Source organism: Sparus aurata, chromosome 21 (assembly GCF_900880675.1).
Source record: "Sparus aurata chromosome 21, fSpaAur1.1, whole genome shotgun sequence".
Lineage (NCBI taxonomy): Eukaryota > Metazoa > Chordata > Actinopteri > Spariformes > Sparidae > Sparus > Sparus aurata.
The window spans coordinates 30,701,799-30,724,699 of record NC_044207.1 but is presented as its reverse complement, the minus strand read 5'-3'; the positions used below and the strand labels follow the sequence as shown (position 1 = coordinate 30,724,699).

At 45.0% G+C, this 22,901-nt stretch overlaps 1 protein-coding gene and 1 long non-coding RNA gene across 14 annotated transcripts; both read right to left on the bottom strand.

Annotated features, from left to right (window-relative positions):
* Positions 1–277: 277 nt before the first annotated feature.
* Positions 278–18,755, bottom strand: LOC115572692 (dynein heavy chain 17, axonemal-like). Of its 2 annotated transcripts, none has more exons than XM_030403073.1 (22): positions 18,258–18,755; positions 17,403–17,590; positions 17,030–17,216; positions 16,427–16,526; positions 16,267–16,352; positions 15,937–16,062; positions 15,713–15,865; positions 12,606–12,677; positions 12,232–12,399; positions 12,037–12,153; positions 11,710–11,960; positions 7,651–7,843; positions 6,824–6,970; positions 6,629–6,734; positions 4,904–5,007; positions 4,686–4,805; positions 4,453–4,596; positions 4,173–4,337; positions 3,856–4,092; positions 3,563–3,732; positions 3,238–3,400; positions 278–374 (listed from the first exon to the last, which is right to left on the bottom strand). In XM_030403073.1, the coding sequence occupies exons 1-22, from the start codon at positions 18,600–18,602 to the stop codon at positions 369–371; spliced, it is 3,348 nt and encodes a 1,115-aa protein (XP_030258933.1). In that variant the 5' UTR covers positions 18,603–18,755; the 3' UTR covers positions 278–368. The 2 variants fall into 2 exon arrangements, with proteins under 2 accessions (XP_030258933.1, XP_030258934.1); XM_030403074.1 differs by having other exon boundaries at positions 3,856–4,089.
* LOC115572740 (uncharacterized) lies at positions 8,040–11,702 on the bottom strand. Of its 12 annotated transcripts, none has more exons than XR_003982134.1 (6): positions 11,280–11,602; positions 10,686–10,854; positions 10,126–10,359; positions 9,764–9,997; positions 8,272–8,877; positions 8,040–8,107 (listed from the first exon to the last, which is right to left on the bottom strand). It is a non-coding gene; the product is annotated as an uncharacterized LOC115572740 (long non-coding RNA). The 12 variants fall into 12 exon arrangements; XR_003982142.1 differs by lacking the exon at positions 8,040–8,107 and adding an exon at positions 11,652–11,702 and having other exon boundaries at positions 8,215–8,877; positions 11,280–11,424; XR_003982132.1 differs by lacking the exon at positions 8,040–8,107 and adding an exon at positions 8,948–9,063 and having other exon boundaries at positions 8,215–8,703; positions 9,723–9,997.
* Positions 18,756–22,901: the final 4,146 nt, after the last annotated feature.

Genomic DNA, 22,901 nt, shown 5'->3' with positions numbered 1-22,901 from the left:
CCTATATTGCATTTTGCAGAGAGTTTCACTTTAAATATAAAAGTCAAATATCAAACAGAAACAAGCGTTTAAGGTCTGTTTCTTGTCTGTTCTGATTGAAAGTAGGCGGGGTTCTCTTGAAAAAGGTGATGTCACACAGGTCTCTGTGCACCAATCAGGACTGTCCAGCAGGTGAGTCAGACGTCAGGTGTTCAGTCTCACTGCTTACCTAACCCTCACTGATTAAACTTCTGAGTTCAACACTTTCTGTCAGAGTTGATGTTAAACAGACTTCAGCTGTGATCCATTCATTCACTTTTAATATTTAGTTTGAACAATCTTTTCTTGAATAATTAATCTCATTTTCAGACATCTTGTAATCCTCTTCATCAACACTGAAACAAACAGAAACAGACAGATGAACGTTGTGAACTACATGATGCTCCTGAATGCACCGTCACACTGTAGAAGAAGTAACATGAGGAAACTCAAACTAACACAAGTGGACTGTAAGTGTCTGATTCCACAGAAGGACCTGCTCACACTGCACTGATGCTGTGAGTCACTGAACAGCACACATGAGTGCTGGAACAAACAGGTGTAGCAGGTGTGAGCAGGTGTATGCACAGGTAAGTAAATCACACATCTAAACTGTTAACTGTCAGCTAAATTAATAATAGAACATTAAACACAAAATGATTTAAAAGTGGACGGTAAATATTAAAAAAACAGTGTCATGTGACTTCCTGTCTCTGAGCAGGCGTGGGTGGAGCTATAGTGAAGCCTGAACTCTATTAACAGAAACAGGCTGTCTCAGTTCAGGGTCTGCATCCTCTGAAGGACCCGGCCTTTGAGGTCTTTGAAGGCGAGTCCTTAAGAGAGACCTTAGCTGTGTTCCGATATCCATACTTCCATCAGTACACTTAAACGTAGTACATTATCCACACTTACTAAGTACGCAGATTTCAGCAGGTGAGTGTTGTTCCAAATCTAACTCTGTGGTGCACTGACCGGAAATTACGATCCTGACAGCCGCCGCTGTACCTAGAAAGGTACCGCGGTACCCAGCCGTTAAAAACAATATTTTTTCCCGTTTTATTAGTATTGGTACTTGATGAACTTTGTGCGACAGCGGGGCAGCGTGTCTGTGTGCAGCTTCTCTCTGCTTCCTCACTGCCTGCAGACACAGTGGGCGTGGCTTCACAGTGACGGACAGTCACAGAGCGAGACAGACGTGTCTGAAAGTGGCATGAGTGCTCCTGCCGACCGTCCTAGGCTTGTTGAAGAAGCAGACGCACGGAGCGAAATATGGAAATATTTGGCTTACGTTGCCGACAGTAAGGGCAAGCCCACGGACACAAAGCCCGTCTGTACACGATGCTGTAAATCCGTAATGACCAACAAAGCCAACACGTCCAACTTGGCGAAACATCTGGTGACAGACATGCGGACTTGTTCAAAGAGTTCAGAGAGCTGCAGGTCAGCAGCTAACAACATAACATAAATATCCCCCGGATGGAAGTCAAGCGAGGTTTTTGTTGTGACAAGCGAACTTTTTTCACCATCAGAGTTGCAGGAGGCAGTCAGGGGTAAAGCTAACTGTTTAACAGTCTGATGTGGTTCCACATCTCTGTATGCAAACACAACGTTCACACTGGTGACATGAACTTTACCAGAACATGCGCTGGTGTTCACAAGTATGCTGATCAACAACACCACTTATAAATGATCTTTATCTCTAAATTATTTTTAAGTCAATCAGTATCAGTAATATAATCATAGCATGTACATTTTTGTCAATAATTTATAATATATAGTAATTTATATTATTATAAAATGTTCTGATTAGTGCACAGAGCTCCACCAGGTCTGGGTCATTTGTGTTGTACTTTAGTGCACTAATGTAGTTGCAGGATAATAATCCAGGGTTTAAACTTTATCAACATGAAACGCCCCTTTGTGGGATGAATAAAGTATTATCTTATTTTATAATGGGCGTGTTTTAATTAATAAAAAGAAATAAATCATTTTATGTTCCACATTCTGTCATCTAATATTTTATGCCATTACTTTTGATGATGTTTTAGTTTTCTGCCGTGGTATCGTTTCAGTATCGGTATCGAGATATTTTAGGCAGGTATCACACCCAAGTCATAATTTTGGTATCGTGACAACACTATGTGTCACGATTTCTGGAGCCCAGGCACGCGAAAGTGACCATGTACGCCACGCCATGCAGTGTTTCCCCCAGTATTTTCTGAGACTGTGGCGCTGGGGGGGGGATTGGGTCATCATACTGTAATATTTATACTTATGTCATAGGCTACTTCGGGAATTACATTTTTTTTCTCTGGTTATAATGCTCTCACACAGCCATCATGAACTCCCCTGCATGGGCTTGGAATGAAGAGTCATCTAATATTGTAAAGAAATACTATTTTTATTATTTGTTTCAAGAGAGAACTTATCTAAGTCAGAGTCCTGCACGGGTACACAGATGGGGATCGGGTCGGACGCCTGGAGAGGTGGGTCGGGTACGATTGCCATTTTCAAGGCGTCACTTATCATCAGTCATTATTAGCAACACAAATAATAAGTATTTATATTTCATATGAGCTCATTCATGCGTGCTTGCGCTGTCCCAGAACTCCCATTTCCCACGCTGTCTTACTTTCACTTTTAAAAATTGCGTCCGTCGAATTTTCCTTCGGGCATCGGTATCAATTTATAGCGGGTCGGCTCGGGTACGGAATGTAATTTGTGCTCTAAGTGACCATTTTAATCCTCTAGCTAATTATCAAGCTAAATATCCAACATGCTAGTTAACGTCAAAGACTGCGGTGGAAGACGCCAATAAAATATTTCCTTTCTCTAACACTGGATTTATTTATGCCTGAATTTTTAAGGTGTGGCGGCTTTTATTTTGCCGTGGCGGTGCGCCACAGTCAATTACATGTAGGGGAAACCCTGCCATGTCACCATTTACTTTTTTGGGCGCGCAAAGAATCTTGGGATATGTGAGGCCACGAAGGATCGCAGCGGTGCATCCAAAAGAGGGAAAAGAAGGAGCACCTGGAGGAGCCTTCGGATTGGGACGGGCTTCAATTGCTCCTCCGAAGGATGCAGACCCTGAATTGGGACACAGCCAGGGTCTGCAGAGATTCAGTCCTGTCAGACGGCGCTCAGGGCAGGAAGCCCCAAAACACCACAGAAGGAAGTGACATCATAAACCACAACCTGACAGACTGATGTCACTACCTGTAGCTGTGCTGACAGGTGTTCAGGCAGCTGGATTCCTGCAGCCTCCAGCAGGAGGATGGTTTCTGTCAAAGGAAGACTGGAGGAGGACGCTTTATTATCGTCATCATCATCATCATCATCAATGTCATCATCGTCGGCATGACGACTCACCTGCTGCAGACTGAACACACACACACACACACACACACACACGTGAGTTTACCTGTCACTGACTGAGTCCAGCAGGTCTCAGGTGAGTTTACCTGTCACTGACTGAGTCCAGCAGGTCTCAGGTGAGTTTACCTGTCACTGACTGAGTCCAGCAGGTCTCAGGTGAGTTTACCTGTCACTGACTGAGTCCAGCAGGTACTCTGTGTACATGTGGCTCCAGTCATGGATAATTGACAGCAGGGAGTCTCTGAAGGGTCGAAGGTCGACCTGCAGCCAGCCGTTCAGAATAATGACATCATCCAGGTGAGTCACCTCTCTGCTCAGTCTGTGGAGTGACTCGATCTAATGCGACACACACCAGGTGAAATCAGAGTGACCAGAGTCCTCACCCACACAGGTGGACGCAGTAACAAATAATAAAACAATACAGATGGAGAGTAGAACTCCTGGACAGGTGTGTCTCACCTCTCTCTGGAAGTCCTTCAAGGTGGGCGGGGCCTCCTCGGCCTCCAGCTTGTCAGCTCCCAGCTGTCTGCTATAGGTCAGAAACTCCTGCATCATCTCCTTCCTGTCGCTCTGCCAGAGGTATGAGTACCTCTCCAGCCCCGCCCTCAGACGCTCCGCCTCCTCTTTCACCTGTACCACGTGATGCATCACTTCCTGTTCCAACGCAGTGAGATCTGGGCTCTGCTGCAGAGACTTCTGACAGACGCAGGTTTACTTTAGTTTACTTCCCAGAAATCACAGCTGCGTGTGTGATGTAAGAGTGATGTCACAGTCACCTGGATGTTGTCATGGCGACTCATAGAGATCCGGGCTGGCAGACTCGCTGCTCTGTAAATGTCAGTGATGATGGTCTTCAGGAGGTCACTGCCCACTGACGGCTCAAACACACTTCCTGTTTCCTGCAGCTGCAGACGGACCGCCACCAACGGACCTCTGCAGGTCTACACACACACACACACACACACACACACACACACACACACACACACAGTCATGTTCAGACTACAGTATGGTTGGTGTTTCTGTGTGTGCACCTGTGGGTCCAGGTGTGTGTACCTGTGGGTTCATGCTGTCCGACAGCAAGCGCAGAGATCTGAGCAGCAGCTGGAACAGTCCGTGCTGAAGTTGGTCATCGATGTGGTCCAGATACCGGATCCAGGACTCAGAGGAGTCCTCAGTTCCGTACAGACTCCTGTTCACCTGAGGACACAGCAGCAGTCACATCAGCACATGCACACACCTCTCTTTTCTACTCCGCCCCCTGCACCTCAGGTCTGATCTGTGGTTACCTGTGTTAACAGGAGCAGTTGCTGTCCCTCTTCTCTGATTTGTCTGTAGCTCTGCTCTGAAGCTCCACCCTCCAGCAGTGATTCACCTGAGTGCTGCAGCAAGTGAAGCTCCGCCCAGCCCTGTAGGTGCAGCGACCAAAGGTCATCTAGGTGTTCAGGTGACCCTGCCTCAGTGTTTACACTGTCACATATTGACACACTGACCAGAGGTCGCTCACCTGGATGATGCCTGTCATGTCATCCATGTTGGCTCTGGCCTTGCTTACTGTAGAGTGGAACATCAACACTCTCTCTCTCTGCTGCTCCACCAGTTGCTGCACACCTGAACACACAAACACACCAATATAAACTACTCACAATAAGTTAGGGATATTGTGAGAGACTCAGTGGATTTCATACATATGGCGTTTGTTTCACTTCAGAGAGTTTTGGGATAGGGAGGCAATTGTATTGGGGTGATAGACACACCTCATTTTGTGTTTTCCACGTAATGGTCTCACTGTGTACAGTGTGCCTTACATATTGGGGCCAATACCAAAAAACTGAAAGACAACCCTTTTCAATGTGGCATCAATTTCAACATTCTGTGGGTATAAAAAGCTGGTATTGTCAGTAAGTCATTCCAAGTTCATCATTCAAACAGCCATGAACACACGACGTCACTTAACGGACGAGCAGCGCCACCTGGCCATAGCGCGCCTTCGGGTCGGTGGCAGGCAGTCAGATGTTGCTCGTGAACTTGGTGTGTCTCAAAGTGTCATCAGCAGACTTGCATCAAGACACAGAACTACTGGCAGAGTTCGTGACAGACCCAGGAGTGGAGCCCCACGAGTGACAGACCGCAACGATGACCAGTAACTAAGGACCTATGCACTCAGACATCGTTATGCAGCTGCCACACAGCTGCAGGCCCAGTTACGAGATGTGAGGGGTACTAGGGTTTCCAGACAAACCATTCGAAACCGACTCCACCGCTTTGGCTTGAATGTCAGACGACCGTTGCAGGTGACTCCACTGACACCAAGACACCGCCGTGAACGTTTGCAGTGGGCACAAGACCATGTGACCTGGACAATGCAGCAGTGGTCTACCGTCCTGTTCACTGATGAGTGTCGGGTCACCTTGCACAGAAATGATGGTCGTCAGCGTTGCTGCAGAAGGCGAGGTGAGCGATACGCCGAGGTCAACATGGTCCCCAGGGTTCCCTTTGGTGGAGGAGGTGCAACAGTCTGGACAGGCATCACCAGTCAGCGCAAAACAGATTTGGTTATTGTAGATGGCTCAGTCACTGCACGTTCTTACCTCAGAGACATCATAGAACCCATCATCATCCCCCAATTCCGCCAGCACACCCCCAACTTTCTGTTCATGGATGATGATGCTCCACCACATCGTGCCAGAATTGTCACAGCTCGACTTCAGGAAGTGGGAGTGCCTCATATGGTATGGCCAGCAATGTCCCCTGACCTGAACCCCATAGAGCACGTCTGGGACCAGCTGAAGCAGAGACTGGATGATCGTACCCCACCCCCACGTGACCTGGCAGAACTGCGTGTAGCACTTGTGGAGGAGTGGAACGCATTGCCTCAGAACATCATGAGGCTAGTGAGGAGCATGAGACGTCGCTGTCAAGCTGTCATTGCGGCAAATGGTGGAAACACCCGCTACTGACATTGTCAATTTTTGTTATTTGGGGCTATCCTTGTTATTGTCTAAATTTTTGGGGTAATAAATATTAAACTAATGAAAATGGTGTTTCTTCTCATTCATTATTAGTAATATCAAAGGGAACTTTTACTTATTTCATTAAAATTCAGCCCAAATAGGAAAAGCACTCATGTAAATAACAATATCCCTAACTTATTGTGAGTAGTGTATGTCCACTGTGAATCTGTATAGTTCTTCATGTGGCGTGTCATGTGACGTGTCATGTGGCATGTCACCTTCATAGCTCCAGGTGTTTGTCTGCAGCACTGACAGAGTCTGGTTCAGGTCGTGCTGCTGGTCCTGGATCAGAGGAAGCTCCACCTGCAGGACATCACTCACCACCTGAAGGAAGACCACACCTTTCAAATGACCTCCACCTTCATCTTCACCACCATCTAATATCTCTCAGATCTCTGTGAGTGTGTATGCACCTGGTTGTAACAGGACACCATGTGACTCAGGCTCAGGTAGCTATGTGTGATGTCATCTCTACAGGTAAGGAGTCGAGCAGTGTGGGGGTGGAGCTCCACATCTCCCTCCCTGCTCACACACCTGAGCTCCCTGAGTACCCCTTTAAGCTGGACACGCACGCACGCACGCACACACACACACACACACACACACACACACACACACACACACACAGAGTAACTTTGAATGAGGCAATGACCCTGTAAGCATGACTTTGTTTGTAAAATAAAAAATAAAAAATAAAATTTAATAAAACTAAAAAGTCTTATTGTTCCTTGAATGCTGATTATGTTGAACTAATTAAAAAACTGAATAATGTGCATTAGTTAAAGTTCTGATGTTTCAAAGATACTATCTACAGATCTATATTGAAGGTTTTCTTCCGCTTTCCCGTGAGGGTTGCGGGGATGTTACCACTTTGAGTCACCAGCTCATCACAGGACCCTTACTGATGGCAGCCACACAAGGTGCCAACTGCACATCAGGAGCAATTTTGGAGTTCAGTATCTTGCTCAAGGATACTTCGACACATACCTCAGTTGCGCCCTGGGATTCGAACCAGCAACCTTCCAATCACTGGTCCACCAGCTCTACCCACTGAGCTACATGCTCAAGGTTTACATGCTTATAAATCTAAACGCTGGATGTTAGTATGTTACAGTGTTTACCACACACAGCCATTCACTCGTCTGTGTGTGACATCATAAGCCAATGAGCTCCTGTTCTGCCAGGTAACAGCAGCAGCCAGGTGAGTGGAGGCTGCAGCTCCACCCTTCTTCTGACTGACCTCGTGGTTGCAGTTAACTTCCAGCATGCCTTGCTGGCTGTGTCGTATGAGAGGCTGCTCCAGGATGAATCCACAGTCTGAGTCCAGCTGACGGCTCCAGTCCAACCTCACATGGTCCCTGAAGTCCTGCAGGAGGTCCACAACATTCTGGAACCTCGGCAGCACCAGCTGGGACTCACCTGAGTCCACACACCTGAACACAACACACAAAAACTGTAATTTTACAGGTGTTGGACAGAAACCTGAGGTGTTACAGGTGTTGGACAGTAATCTGAGGTGTTACAGGTGTTGGACAGTAATCTGAGGTGTTACAGGTGTTGGACAGTAATCTGAGGTGTTACAGGTGTTGGATGGTAACCTGAGGTGTTATCTGAGGTGTTACAGGTGTTGGACAGTAATCTGAGGTGTTACAGGTGTTGGACAGTAATCTGAGGTGTTACAGGTGTTGGATGGTAACCTGAGGTGTTATCTGAGGTGTTACAGGTGTTTGACGGTAACCTGAGGTGTTATCTGAGGTGTTACAGGTGTTTGACGGTAACCTGAGGTGTTATCTAAGGTGTTACAGGTGTTGGACGGTAACCTGAGGTGTTATCTCAAGTGTTACAGGTGTTGGACGGTAACCTGAGGTGTTATCTGAGGTGTTACAGGTGTTGGACAGTAATCTGAGGTGTTATCTGAGGAGTTACAGGTGTTGGACAGTAATCTGAGGTGTTACAGGTGTTGGACAGTAATCTGAGGTGTTACAGGTATTTGACGGTAACCTGAGGTGTTATCTGAGGTGTTACAGGTGTTGGACAGTAATCTGAGGTGTTACAGGTGTTGGACGGTAATCTGAGGTGTTACAGGTGTTGAATGGTAACCTGAGGTGTTATCTGAGGTGTTACAGGTGTTGGACAGTAATCTGAGGTGTTACAGGTGTTGGACAGTAATCTGGGGTGTAACAGGTATTTGACGGTAACCTGAGGTGTTATCTGAGGTGTTACAGGTGTTAGACAGTAACCTGAGGTGTTATCTGAGGTGTTACAGGTGTGTGACGGTAACCTGAGGTGTTATCTGAGGTGTTACAGGTGTTGGACAGTAATCTGAGGTGTTACAGGTGTTGGACGGTAATCTGAGGTGTTACAGGTGTTGGACAGTAATCTGAGGTGTTACAGGTGTTGGACGGTAATCTGAGGTGTTACAGGTGTTGGACAGTAATCTGAGGTGTTACAGGTGTTGGACAGTAACCTGAGGTGTTATCTGAGGTGTTACAGGTGTTGGACAGTAATCTGAGGTGTTACAGGTGTTGGACAGTAACCTGAGGTGTTACAGGTGTTGGACAGTAACCTGAGGTGTTACAGGTGTTGGACAGTAATCTGAGGTGTTACAGGTGTTGGACAGTAATCTGGGGTGTTACAGGTATTTGACGGTAACCTGAGGTGTTATCTGAGGTGTTACAGGTGTTAGACAGTAACCTGAGGTGTTATCTGAGGTGATACAGGTGTTGGACAGTAATCTGAGGTGTTACAGGTGTTGGACAGTAATCTGAGGTGTTACAGGTGTTGGACAGTAATCTGAGGTGTTACAGGTATTTGACGGTAACCTGAGGTGTTATCTGAGGTGTTACAGGTGTTGGACAGTAATCTGAGGTGTTACAGGTGTTGGACGGTAATCTGAGGTGTTACAGGTGTTGGACAGTAATCTGAGGTGTTACAGGTGTTGTACAGTAACCTGAGGTGTTACAGGTGTTGGACAGTAACCTGAGGTGTTATCTGAGGTGTTACAGGTGTTTGACGGTAACATGAGGTGTTATCTGAGGTGTTACAGGTGTTGGACAGTAACCTGAGGTGTTATCTGAGGTGTTACAGGTGTTTGACGGTAACCTGAGGTGTTATCTCAAGTGTTACAGGTGTTGGACGGTAACCTGAGGTGTTACAGGTGTTGGACGGTAACCTGAGGTGTTACAGGTGTTGGATGGCAACCTAAGGTGTTACAGGTGTTGGATGGTAACCTGAGGTGTTATCTGAGGTGTTACAGGTGTTAGACAGTAACCTGAGGTTTTATCTGAGGTGTTACAGGTGTTTGACGGTAACCTGAGGTGTTATCTGAGGTGTTACAGGTGTTAGACAGTAACCTGAGGTGTTATCTGAGGTGTTACAGGTGTTTGACGGTAACCTGAGGTGTTATCTGAGGTGTTACAGGTGTTGTACAGTAACCTGAGGTGTTACAGGTGTTGGACAGTAACCTGAGGTGTTATCTGAGGTGTTACAGGTGTTTGACGGTAACATGAGGTGTTATCTGAGGTGTTACAGGTGTTGGACAGTAACCTGAGGTGTTATCTGAGGTGTTACAGGTGTTTGACGGTAACCTGAGGTGTTATCTCAAGTGTTACAGGTGTTGGACGGTAACCTGAGGTGTTACAGGTGTTGGACGGTAACCTGAGGTGTTACAGGTGTTGGATGGCAACCTAAGGTGTTACAGGTGTTGGATGGTAACCTGAGGTGTTATCTGAGGTGTTACAGGTGTTAGACAGTAACCTGAGGTGTTATCTGAGGTGTTACAGGTGTTTGACGGTAACCTGAGGTGTTATCTGAGGTGTTACAGGTGTTAGACAGTAACCTGAGGTGTTATCTGAGGTGTTACAGGTGTTTGACGGTAACCTGAGGTGTTATCTGAGGTGTTACAGGTGTTGGACAGTAATCTGAGGTGTTACAGGTGTTGGACGGTAATCTGAGGTGTTACAGGTGTTGGACAGTAATCTGAGGTGTTACAGGTGCTGGACAGTAACCTGAGGTGTTACAGGTGTTGGACAGTAACCTGAGGTGTTATCTGAGGTGTTACAGGTGTTTGACGGTAACATGAGGTGTTATCTGAGGTGTTACAGGTGTTGGACGGTAACCTGAGGTGTTACAGGTGTTGGACGGTAACCTGAGGTGTTACAGGTGTTGGACGGTAACCTGAGGTGTTACAGGTGTTGGATGGCAACCTAAGGTGTTACAGGTGTTGGATGGTAACCTGAGGTGTTATCTGAGGTGTTACAGGTGTTTGACAGTAACCTGAGGTGTTATCTGAGGTGTTACAGGTGTTGGACAGTAATCTGAGGTGTTACAGGTGTTGGACAGTAACCTGAGGTGTTACAGGTGTTGGACGGTAATCTGAGGTGTTACAGGTGTTGGACGGTAATCTGAGGTGTTACAGGTGTTGGACAGTAACCTGAGGTGTTATCTGAGGTGTCACAGGTGTTGGACAGTAATCTGAGGTGTTACAGGTGTTGGACAGTAACCTGAGGTGTTATCTGAGGTGTCACAGGTGTTGGACAGTAATCTGAGGTGTTACAGGTGTTAGACAGTAACCTGAGGTGTTATCTGAGGTGTCACAGGTGTTGGACAGTAATCTGAGGTGTTACAGGTGTTTGACGGTAACCTGAGGTGTTACAGGTGTTGGACGGTAATCTGAGGTGTTACAGGTGTTGGACGGTAATCTGAGGTGTTACAGGTGTTGGACAGTAATCTGAGGTGTTACAGGTGTTGGACAGTAATCTGAGGTGTTATCTGAGGTGTTACAGGTGTTGGACAGTAATCTGAGGTGTTACAGGTGTTGGACTGTAACCTGAGGTGTTACAGGTGTTGGACGGTAATCTGAGGTGTTACAGGTGTTGGACGGTAATCTGAGGTGTTACAGGTGTTGGACAGTAACCTGAGGTGTTACAGGTGTTGGACGGTAATCTGAGGTGTTACAGGTGTTGGACGGTAATCTGAGGTGTTACAGGTGTTGGACAGTAACCTGAGGTGTTATCTGAGGTGTCACAGGTGTTGGACAGTAATCTGAGGTGTTATCTGAGGTGTTACAGGTGTTTGACGGTAACCTGAGGTGTTACAGGTGTTGGACGGTAATCTGAGGTGTTACAGGTGTTGGACGGTAATCTGAGGTGTTACAGGTGTTGGACGGTAATCTGAGGTGTTACAGGTGTTGGACGGTAATCTGAGGTGTTACAGGTGTTGGACAGTAATCTGAGGTGTTACAGGTGTTGGACGGTAATCTGAGGTGTTACAGGTGCTGGACAGTAATCTGAGGTGTTACAGGTGTTGGACGGTCCTGTAGCTGTTCAGAGCGTCCTCAGCTCTCAGTCGGAGCTGTTGAGTCCAGCAGAGTCTGGCTGCAGCAGAAGGACTGAACCTGCTGAATGTTTCTGATTTCTCTCTCTGACTGAAGAACAGCAGCTCTGTCTGATCCAGCTCCACCAGAACCATCTCCACCAGCCGGATCAGGTGAGGATGCAGCTGATCCTTGATCAGAGGACGGTCCAGGATGAGCCTGAACATCTGCACCAGCTGAAACAGGGACCAGATCAGAACAGAGCTCGTCTCCCTGCAGCTGCTGTCATGTGGAGGAGTTATAGACTCGTACCTTTGCTGCAGATGAAGACACGCAGCAGTCCTCAAAGGCTCTGCTTAGGACAGACACCAACTGTCTGTCCAGGTCTGACACCTGAACCTGAAACTGATCCAGGTGAAGCTGAAAGCTCTGAGAAGACGAGGAGGAGGAGTCACTCACAGCTCAGAGTCAAACAGGAGGATCCTCACACACACAAGCTGCAGTCACCTGGTCGTCGGGGTCAGTGGGATCACAGTTAGACTGGGACAGAGCCGTCACATGACGCAGAAAGTCCTGATACACGCCCTGAACCACGTCAGTCCACATCCTGCTGCTGACACCGGACAGGACTGTCTGATCCAGCTGACGAAGCTGCAGACTGTCACACAGCACCTCCTGCAGGAGGACAGAGGAATTACAAACACAAACTGGGACTGAAACCAGCAATTGCTGAGTGTTTACTGTCTCAGCCCTGCCTCCTTCATCCAATCAGGACAGAGAACTCCTGTTAGAGAGCAGGGTCCTCCTGTTCTGGTTCCAGATGACGTAACTACTAACCAGTGTGTGTGTGTGTGTGTGTGTGTGTGTGCATGTGCGTGTACCTGGATGCTGTGCAGACGTGTCAGGAAGTTGTCCAGGTGAGAGAAGGCCAGGTGTGAAGGAAAGTCCCAGCTCTGTGTGAGACATTGTCAACAGTTAAAGGGATAGTTCGAGTTTTTTGAAGTGGGGTCATATAAAGTACATATCCAGGGTTCGACATAACCCATGGCCCGATGGCCCGGGGCCAGTAAAAGTAGGTGCAGGGCGTGTCGATTGGTCAGTCACTGGCCCGGACCAATCGCTGATTACACTGATTGGCCAGTCACTGCCCGTACGACAATCGTGATTCGCTAGAATGCATGCGGGAAATGTTTAGAGTGAAGGCGGAGAAGGAGTGCTACGAGTCCGAGAGGAGGAAAAGGGGATTTCTCCCGAGGTGGAGGGATCAGTATACCTGGCTGAACCACCGCAACGGCGTAATGTATTGTGAAGTATGTCGGCAGTTTCCGGCGAAGGCTGACCACGGTCAGGGGCGTCGCGCCCGTGGGGGATGTGGGTGTTTTACCACACTTTTCCCGGTTAGAGGGTTCAGCACACACACTTTTTCTGCCGTTTATCCGCAGTTTTGCACAAACGCCTCACTACAGTCGCTCAGTTTCTCCGGCCTCTCTGTGTCTGCGCTCGCTGCAGCTGCCTCCTCTCCCTCCCTCTCCTGTTGCTGCTTCAAACATGACACCGGCTTTGGGACTGACCGTCTGATGATTGGCTGTTCTGCCTTAAGTCCCGCCTCTCTTGCTGTGTTAGATTTATTGTTCAGCTCGTGCTGATGATGCGAGAACTATCGTAAAATACCAAATAATAGTCGGCCGTTTATTTGGGACAGGCGTTTAATTCCCTCCTCACAAAAATCCGGGATGAAAATGTCACAAACTTCGCCAGCTTCTCTGTGAATTCTCTGGCATCCTTCTGGGAACAACACGTGAAAAAGGCGAAGAGGAAAAACGTGCAGTGTCAGTGGTCACGTCTTCGTCCTTGATGTTTTTTCAAAATAAATTAGACTTGGTTATTTACCAAAATATACACCTCCACCCAGCGTTTAAAGAGGACCACATGATGTGTTTTATAATGTTTTTATGTGTTTACAGCTGCTAATTTATGCAACGCTGTTACTGTGATGATATATGACAGTTAAATATTGAATATGTCTACAATAAGCACATCCTGACATGTAACTGTGATTTTTGATAATCTAAGTAGCCTACTAATAATAACAATCATGACAAAAAATTAACAAAGACTGCAGATCAAGATAAGAAGCTGTAACTGGCAGTGAGCTGCTTTCTTTTCTGTTAGCAGTGAAGTGACATAGTCCATGACAGAACATTATAAAATATGATAATGTATAAAATAACATTTAATGGTAAAAAAAAAAGCTGCAGTAAATATATGCAGCATAAATATGCAGCATATAAACAGTTTATTATTATTATTACTACTATTTTTCTGCATATTCTTGACTTTGAATGGGAGCTGCTCTCAAGCATTTCTGTTTCTGATTCATATATTATGCAGTCAGTTTTCCATATTTTAAGTTAAATTAAATGAATCAAGACAGATGTCACATTTACATGTCAGGGTGTGGTTATTATAGACACAGATTCAATATCTAAGTGTCATTTATCATCACAGTAACAGCGTCACATACGCCGTCGCGGTGGTTCAGCCAGGTATACTGATGCCTCCACTTCGGGAGAAATAATGGTACTGTTTGTACAGTGCTTTCAGAACATCAATCACCTGAAAAATGATAACAGAATTATAGGAGTGAGAGAAATGATACATCTACAAATATTAAACATGTTGTAATTTCAATTTTGAAATTTTAATACTTGTTATTAGGCAAACCCCTGTTACTTTTTGTCATCATTGCCAGATCATACTGATTTTTCAGGGACAGACTCTCTAAACAATTAAATGGGAACAATTTCAATAAATAAACACGTCTTTTTCTTTTCTTTTTTTTTCAAAGAAACTGTTATTTTCATTTTTTGTGGCTGGGCCACTAAAATTACACATGGGGCCAGTAAAACTCGAATCTACTGGCCAAGCGGGCTAGTAAGAAAAAAATGTTATGTTGGACACTGATATCTATAGTCAGCTTTGTTCTACAGTGAACTGAGTCCACTGTAGAACCTCCGTATCCCTACGCATTATCTGTGAGCGGCGAAATACAGTGCGAGGCCCAGTTGTGCTAATGCGTAGGGATACGGAGGCTCTACGGTTGAGAAAATGTAGTGCCAAAAGAAAGCGCGGTCTGACGGCGATGTAAAGCGGTGTGAATTTTCTCTATACAGCGTACACTTGAACTGATATAGATTTTTTTTAGGTGGGCCTTGTTTTAGGTGGTTAATTTCTCTTTTTCTCTGGACCCGATCACTGCAGTACAGAGCTGAGCGTCTGAGCTGGAGCGGCTCTCTGCTGCTCCAAACTGAGGCTGCGCTGATCGCTGATTACGGCAGGAAACAGATCGACTATAGATATGTACTTTATATGACCCCACTTCAAAAAACCTGAACTATCCCTTTAACTGCTTCTGATCATCTGATTGATCAGCAATAATCCTGCACTCACGTATTGATGTTACCATGGTAACCACATGATTGACATGATCATGTTCACGGTCTAACAGACAATTAGAGGAGCTCCTCCTGAACAGTTCACGACCAGCAGATGATTTACTGAAGTCATGTTAGAAACTCTCCTGTCCACCTGGATCCAGACCGAGATCCTCCATGTCAGGAAAACACACCTGAATCAAAGCAGCCTCAGTACCACAGTACCCATGAGCCACAGCAGCAGGACTGACACAGTAGAGTCTGTGTCAGACACTCACTGGTCGCTCATGTGGTGTCAGAATAATCACAAAAAACATTGTAACAGCTGTGAAAATTCACGTGAACGTTCCCTGAAGTCAGAACAACAACTCAGACATACGAAAGTAAACACTGGAACTAAAAAACTTCACGTGCTGCAGGATGGTTCGGGTCGGAACCGTTAAAGGCACATCCAGACATGACACACATGAACACACTGGAGTCTCAAGAACCACTTCCTGACTCAGGAAGCAAGAGGATCCCAGGAGCACGTGTCATATGGTCTGCAGCTGTACCTGGTTCTGACTTTCCAGCTGAGTCCTGCACTGACTGTAGGCCTCTTTGAAGGTCTGCAGAGTCTGGATCACCAGTCTGACATCATCCAGGACTGGAGCAGGATCTGACACCAGACCATGCATCACTTCCTCCACACGCAGGAACTTCCTGCTCTGCGGAAGATAAAGGAGGGTTTGATGATCTCTGACACACACACACGCGCACACACACACACTGTCAGTACCATCTGGATGAAGAGGTTGCAGATCTCCTGCAGCAGAACCACCATCCTGCAGGGTTCACAGTAGAACTTAGACTGGATCCACACTTGACGCACCTCCTCAATCACAGCAGCCATGTTGGGCCCCAGCTGCCAATCAAACATAAGTGATGATGTCACAGAGTGATGATGTCACACTGAATACCAGTACAGGATCAGGTCTGTGGAGCCTGATGAGGTCTACAGCTGCTTCAAGTTGAATGTTGTTTCAGATGAAAACACTGAGATCTTCTTCCTCTGCCTGCAACCTTCTCATAAACATGACATCAGATCAGACAGCAGCTGTTCAGGTACCTGCTGGTACTCCACCTGCTCCACCTGCTCCAGCTTCTCCTGCAGACGAGTCAGATTCAGAGTCACATCTTCAGCCTCCTTCAGACCTGAGAGGAGGACATTACAGTCAGTTGTGTGTCAACAGTCTTTAGTAGATATGTCACAGACGGCCGATGTCTACCTTCCTGGACGTCTCTGTGAATGTCTCTCAGAGTGGACCAGTAGACGCTCTCCGCCTTCTGAACGATGGATGCCACCTGCTGAGCTCTGCTGCTCGTTAGCTGAACAAACATCAGCAAGAAATAAACAATCTGAGAGTTATGCATATATTACTTTACATGTTTTTATTTTACATACTTCTAAGAGAAGGCCGGTTGGGTCAGCAACCCAAAAGTGGCCCTAACTCTGAAACTCAGAGCTGACACAGGTCCCTAACGACTCTGTCAGGACACTCTCACACACTGTAAGGACCCTCCCACACTATCTAAGGACCCTCTCACACACTGTAAGGACCCTCCCACACTATCTAAGGACACTCCCACACTATGTAAGGACACTCCCACCATATGTAAGAAGCCTCTTGGATGAAAGGTGACACATCAGAAAGAAACACACCTGTTAATTCCAGGTTAAAACCCAAACCCTTCAGACTGAAGAGCAACAATCTGTAAAGACGGCTTTCTAAACCTCAAAGCATCAAAGACCGTCCAGAGACACAGCAGTCCTCTCAATCAGGCTGCTGTCAGTGTGACATCATCACCTGCCGTCAGTGTGACATCATCACCTGCTGCTGGACGAAGTGCAGGTTGTTCAGCCTGTTCCTCCAGAAGTTAAACTCCTCTGAGGGAAGCGGCTTCAGTCCGTCCAGAACCGGCTGAGATGAGTGCTGCTGCAGGAACTCTGACACAAGCTCCGCCCACTCTATGATCATCGAATCACAGCTGTGGAGGAGCTTCATGTCTGACAGCTTCCTGTTAGAGGAGGGAGAGATGACATGCTTTAGTTCAGATGGTGCCTCCACGTTGGTTGCCAACAGAGAGGATGTTGTTCACTGTACAGATTGTAAAGCCCACTGAGGCAATGTGATTGTGATTTTGGGCTATATTAATAAAATTGATTTGATTTGATTTGATTTATCTGACATTTGTCTGTCTTACTGAGTGTCGTCATGGAGAGCGTCGTCATGGAGAGCGCCAGGATGAGGTAGAAAGGTCTGTCCCTCTATGTGAGCCTTCATCACCAGCGCTTCGTTCTTCTGTCTCCCCATGAACCTCAGAGCCTCCTCAGCCACACCTGCTGCCCAGGTACTGCTGGTTTCTGGGTTGCTAAGCAACGGGCAGGTCACCTGGAGGGAAGGACAAGACTTTACATCTGCCTCAACTTACCTCAAATATCTTTAGCTCACTTAGCATTAGCTGACACAGCTTTAATATTAGCATGAGCTTTAACTTTACTAAAATAGCCTAAACATTCCTAGCTTTGTTCAGTTAGCCTTGACATTGTACCCTTAGCTCAAATTGCATTGATGTGAATGTCATTCTTAACTTTAACCATATTCTAAATAAATTTGCCTTGGCTAGCACACTTAGCGTACCTACTCTTCAGATCATTGATCGAAAAAACTGTTAGCCTGATTTTAGCTTTAGATTACTGAGTTCTCCTAGCTTTAATCTTAGCATTTTTTGTACGCCTTAATGTTAGCTTATTTGATCTAACTCAGCCTTTAGAATACCTAGCAATGTACAGCTAGCCTTCCCTTTAATCTTTATATTATCCTTCGCTCATTTACTTGGATGTGTCTGTCATCCTAAATATTATTTGACCTACATTTGTCTTGGCTAGCACACCAATAGATTTCATATTCTGTTTCCATGACTACAAATTTAGCTCAAGATTTCAACTGTTGGCCTTAGTTAGCTTCAGTTGATGTTAGCCTTAGCTTCCCTTGTCATAACTTCACACTTGGCACTAGCTTGAATTAGCCCGATCTAACAGTTAGCCGTAGCTGTTACCTGCTCAGAGACAGCGATGATGAAACTCAAGGTGTCCTCTCCCTGAACTTCTTGGATTATTAAACTCTCTCTGGTGTTTTCTTTGGTCAGAACTCCAGGTCCAGTTTTAGAGACACAGATGACTTTAGTTTGGACATTTGTTGGAAAATGGAGGCTGAAGGAGAGTCCAGACTCCGGGTGCTGACATATGAACAGGGTCCAGTAGTCCTGAGTGTTGAAGAAACTGTTCAACATCACCTGACTCTCCTCCTCTGACACCAGGTCCCGCCATTTTACAGGGTCCAGTTTGAAACTGTTGACAGTGAAACTCTGAAGTGGATCCAACCGCCTGTCTTCCCCGTCCATCTCTCTCTCTCTCTCTGTCTGTCTTCTCTGTCTGTCTGTCTCTCTCTGTCTCTCTGTCTGTCTGTCTCTCTCTCTCTCTCTGCCTGTCTGTCCGTGTCCTCGGTCAGTGAACGCAGCAGAACGGCTGTCTGTCCTCGCGGGCCTGACGGTTGACGGTCAGTTGGTGCTGCATTCACTGTCCTTCTGTACAGTTGGAAAACTGAACATTTTCCGTTATTATTTAAATATATGATGTTTATATATTTACAACTCATATTGTACAATTCATATTGTAGTACCTCGTGTTAAAACTTCTCCTTTGTCTCATAATGTTCCCTGATTTATGACACTCATCATGATATCACACTGTTAACCATTTTTGTAGTTTGTGCTTATGCTAAATATTTGTACTGTACGTGCTATATATATATATATATATATATATATATATATATATATATATATATATATATATATATATATATATATAATTATTATTTTTTTGCAGAATTGGAAATCAGAGTTTCCCCCATCACAGAGACAATGGTTAAATGAATTAACATCCTACAGCACACCTGAAAAAATCTTATTCAGTGTGAGGAGGAACCCAGAGAAGTATGAGAAAATATGGGGCTCATTTCTGGCCTTACTACCATCACTACATCACTTTAACTAGTTCGTCAGTATACAACCTGATCCCCTGTACTATCTTGTATATTACACTTGTATGAAGTTGTGATTATTTGGGACCTCATACAGCACTTGATTGTATTTTAATTTTGCTTTTCTGATGTATCCAAAGGTAAACATATGCAACTGTTTATTTATCTATTTATTTATTTTATTTCTTACTGTACCAGGGATGAGGGTGGGGGTTGGCGAGGGGTTTTGATTTTGTATTTGTGTTCTTTTTGTATGTCTTGTCAGTGTCATTATGTCTACAAAAGATTTCAATAAAAATATCTTAAAAAAAAAAAAAGATTTTAAACAGGTTATAGATTGTAGGAGTTTAAAACCAGATATAATGTGTGTTCAAGAAACGTGGTTAAAACCCAGATTTGATTTTGTTGGCATAAACACCTTTATTAAGCAGTAGACAGATAGGAAATATGGGAGAAAGGGGGATGTGACATGCAACAAAGGACCTCCTGCCGGAATCAAACCGGGGTCGGCTGCGTATATGGCACGCGCTCTAACCACTCCACCATCTGCGCGCCCATTTTGTTTTATTTAACTCCACTGTCATCAGACGAGACAGAGAGCGAGGAAGTGATGAGGGCTGTGCTGCCTTTGTAAGGACCCTGTAGCGTGCTGGGTGCAGGGAAGAACATGTGGTAGAAGTATGGGCAGATAAAAAGACAATCGTAGAAGAAATTATTATTACCCTGGTAAACAGTTAGAATTAAATGAACTAGAGGAAATAGAAGGTCAGGATAGAGATAATGTTGTATGGTGTGGAGATCTTAATGCTCACAATACTCTGTGGAGAGGAGAAAGACAGACAACAGTGGACAGGTGATTAAAGAGGTAATGAACCTAGTTTGTTAGATGATGGTAGAATAACTAGGATTGATATTAGAACTGGTAAAGAGTCAGTATTAGACCTCACATGTCTTAGTAGAATAGCTCCATGTGAGTGGGAAGTGCAATTCTAAACTATGTTGATGTAAGGCTGAGCTCAGGAGATAGTCATGGGTGGATTTTCAAACAGGCAGAGTGGGAGAGATTTAGAGAAACACGTGATTTGTATATTAGTTCAGTCCAAGAAACAAATAATGTTGAAAGAAATGAAAGTGAGTTGCGACACAGTGTTTATATGGCTGCAATACCAAAAAGTTCAGGAAAACTAGTAAGAAAAGTGGTTCCATGGTGGAATGCTAAATGTGAAGAGGCGGTGCGGGAAAGGAACCGAGCATTTAGAAGGTTAGAAAGAACTCATAACTTTCAACATCTGATTGATTATAAACAAGCACAGGCAGTAGTGAGAAGATCTATAAGGCAAAGAAAAAGAACATACTGGAGAGATTATTGTACCTCAGTTGGAAGTACTATCAATATAAATGATGTATGGGGAATGATCAAGAAAATGGAAGGTAATAGAAGAGAGTGGAATTATCCAATCCTGTCAGATGGAGAACAGTTGGCTGTATCAAACCTAGAGGAAGCAGAAATGATGGTGAACACACTGAGTAAGGTACATAGTTCAAGTCATTCAGCAGAAGAAGACGGAAGGGGAAGGGAAGAAACAAGGAGGCTATATGCTGAGGTTATTCAGGTTAAATATAATGTTCTGTTCACACTGAGAGAGTTAAGAAATGCTTTGGATAAGTGTAAGAGTTCAGCTCCTGTAAAGATGGAATCAGTTACAGCATGTTAAGACATTTAAGTAATGAGGGAGTTCAGAGGGTTTTATTTAATAAAGTCTGGGAGGAAGGAAAGATTCCTGCAGGAAGGAAGGAGGCAGTAAATGTTCCAATAAGAAAACCAGGAAAAGATGCTAGTAATCCAGCTAATTATAGGCCAATAGCTCTAACTTCTCACTTAGGTAAGTGAATGGAAGGATAATGTACTTTAGTGAAGAAAGGGGGTGATGGTTAGCTGTCAGAGTGGCGTTAGAAAGGGGAGAAGTATTATAGATTCAATCATATGTCTTGAGGATGCAATAAGAGACTGTTGTGACAGTATTGTATTTTGACGAGGAAAAAGCATATGACATGTTATAAGCAGATGGTTTTTTAATCAAAATGCATATGCTAGGAATTGGGGGAAATATGTTTAACTGGGTGATGGACTTTTTTAAATAATAGAAGTATTCAGGTGAAAATAGGGACATAAACATCCAGAAGGTGTTTGGTAGAAAATGGGACACCACAAGGTAGTGTGGTTAGTCTGTTGCTGTTCTACATAATGATTAATGAGGTTTCTTCTCATGTTCAGCCAGGAATTGGAAGATCACAATTTGCAGCTGACGGTAGCTTATGGAAAAGGGGGAAAATGTGAAGTTTACCCTGAAGAAGGTACAGGAAGCTCTAACCCTGGTGGAGGACTGGGGAGGAAATGGGGTTTTAGATCCTCTATTGAGAAGACTGAGGTTATGTTTAAAACTGTATAAAACTGGAGCTGTAAGGTATGAATTTGGAGAGGGTTAAAAGTTTTACATTTCTTGGTGTGCTTTCTGACACAAGACTTACATGGAGGGATGATGTGTCACACGTAGCAGATAATGTAAAAGAGTAATGGATTTAATGAGATGTTGCTAACCCTTGCTGGAACAGAATGGGGAGCAGATGTAACTTATTTGAAGCAAATGTATGTATATTTAATTAGAGCAAAAAATGAATATGGGTGTTTGGTTTATGGATCTGCAGCCAAATCAGTTTTAGCTGGATTAGATAAAGTCCAAGTTATGGCAGTCAGAAGTTGTACAGGAGCTGTGTGATCCTCTCCAGTGTGTTCATGCAGGTCCAAGCAGGAGAAATGCCGCTCTGTTTAAGAAGGAAGCAGCTTCAGGCTGACTATTGGGTCAGCTTGACGGGTCAAAGGGGTGATCACCCGGTTAAAATAACAATGCAGGCAAGCTGGGAGAGAGAGGTGGCGCTGAGAGAAGTGTTGGATGGACGGGGAGGCAGCGGCACAGGACATGTCAATACAAGAACTGTTGTCCAGGAGTGCCGTGGCCATCAGTTCCTTTATGGCATTCGGAGGTCCCAGAGATTGATTTAGGGGTTCTTGGGATTAAATCAAATAATCCTGAGTCAAATTTGGTGCATGAATTCCAGTGTGATATAATAGAATGATATAGAGATCACATATTAATGTTTTCTAATGGTTGAAGAAACAGGCGTTACAGGAGCAGCTTTCGTTGTTCAGGGACGGAAAGCCCAAGCTTTGGAATTACATGCAGTCCTGATGGCAGTGCAATGGACTGAGCAGATCCAGAACCATAAAGTGTTGATATGTAGTGACTCTGTGTCGGCTATCAATAGTGTTGAGAAAGGATCATCAAAGAGTCGACAAGACCTTGTATATGATATCCAGAGGGGTAGAAATATCATCTGTATGGTCCCAGCTCATGTCGGTATTGCAACAAATGAAAAGGTTGATAAGTTGGCCAAGGAAGCTGCTCAAAAGGAAACTGTCAACATAAATCTATCCAAGGCAGATGGTAAAAGTATAGTGTGGCAGGAAACATTAAAATGGCAGCAGCTCTGGGAGCAAGAAGACTTTACAACGCTGCACAGCAACGCCCAGGCAATACACACACATCATGAAGTGACTTATTACTTAAATCTTACCACTGTAATTAATAATGCACCTTTC

What these genes read in the sequence shown, in the direction of transcription:
- LOC115572692 (XM_030403073.1), bottom strand. Translation starts at nt 18,602, where the DNA reads ATGGACGGGGAAGACAGGCGGTTGGATCCACTTCAGAGTTTCACTGTC. An exon ending in AAGTTAACTGCAACCACGAG is followed by an intron (nt 6,971 to 7,650) that starts GTCAGTCAGAAG and finishes GTGCGTGTCCAG; the next exon opens with CTTAAAGGGGTACTCAGGGA. An exon ending in TGGTGTCCTGTTACAACCAG is followed by an intron (nt 6,735 to 6,823) that starts GTGCATACACAC and finishes GTCTTCCTTCAG; the next exon opens with GTGGTGAGTGATGTCCTGCA.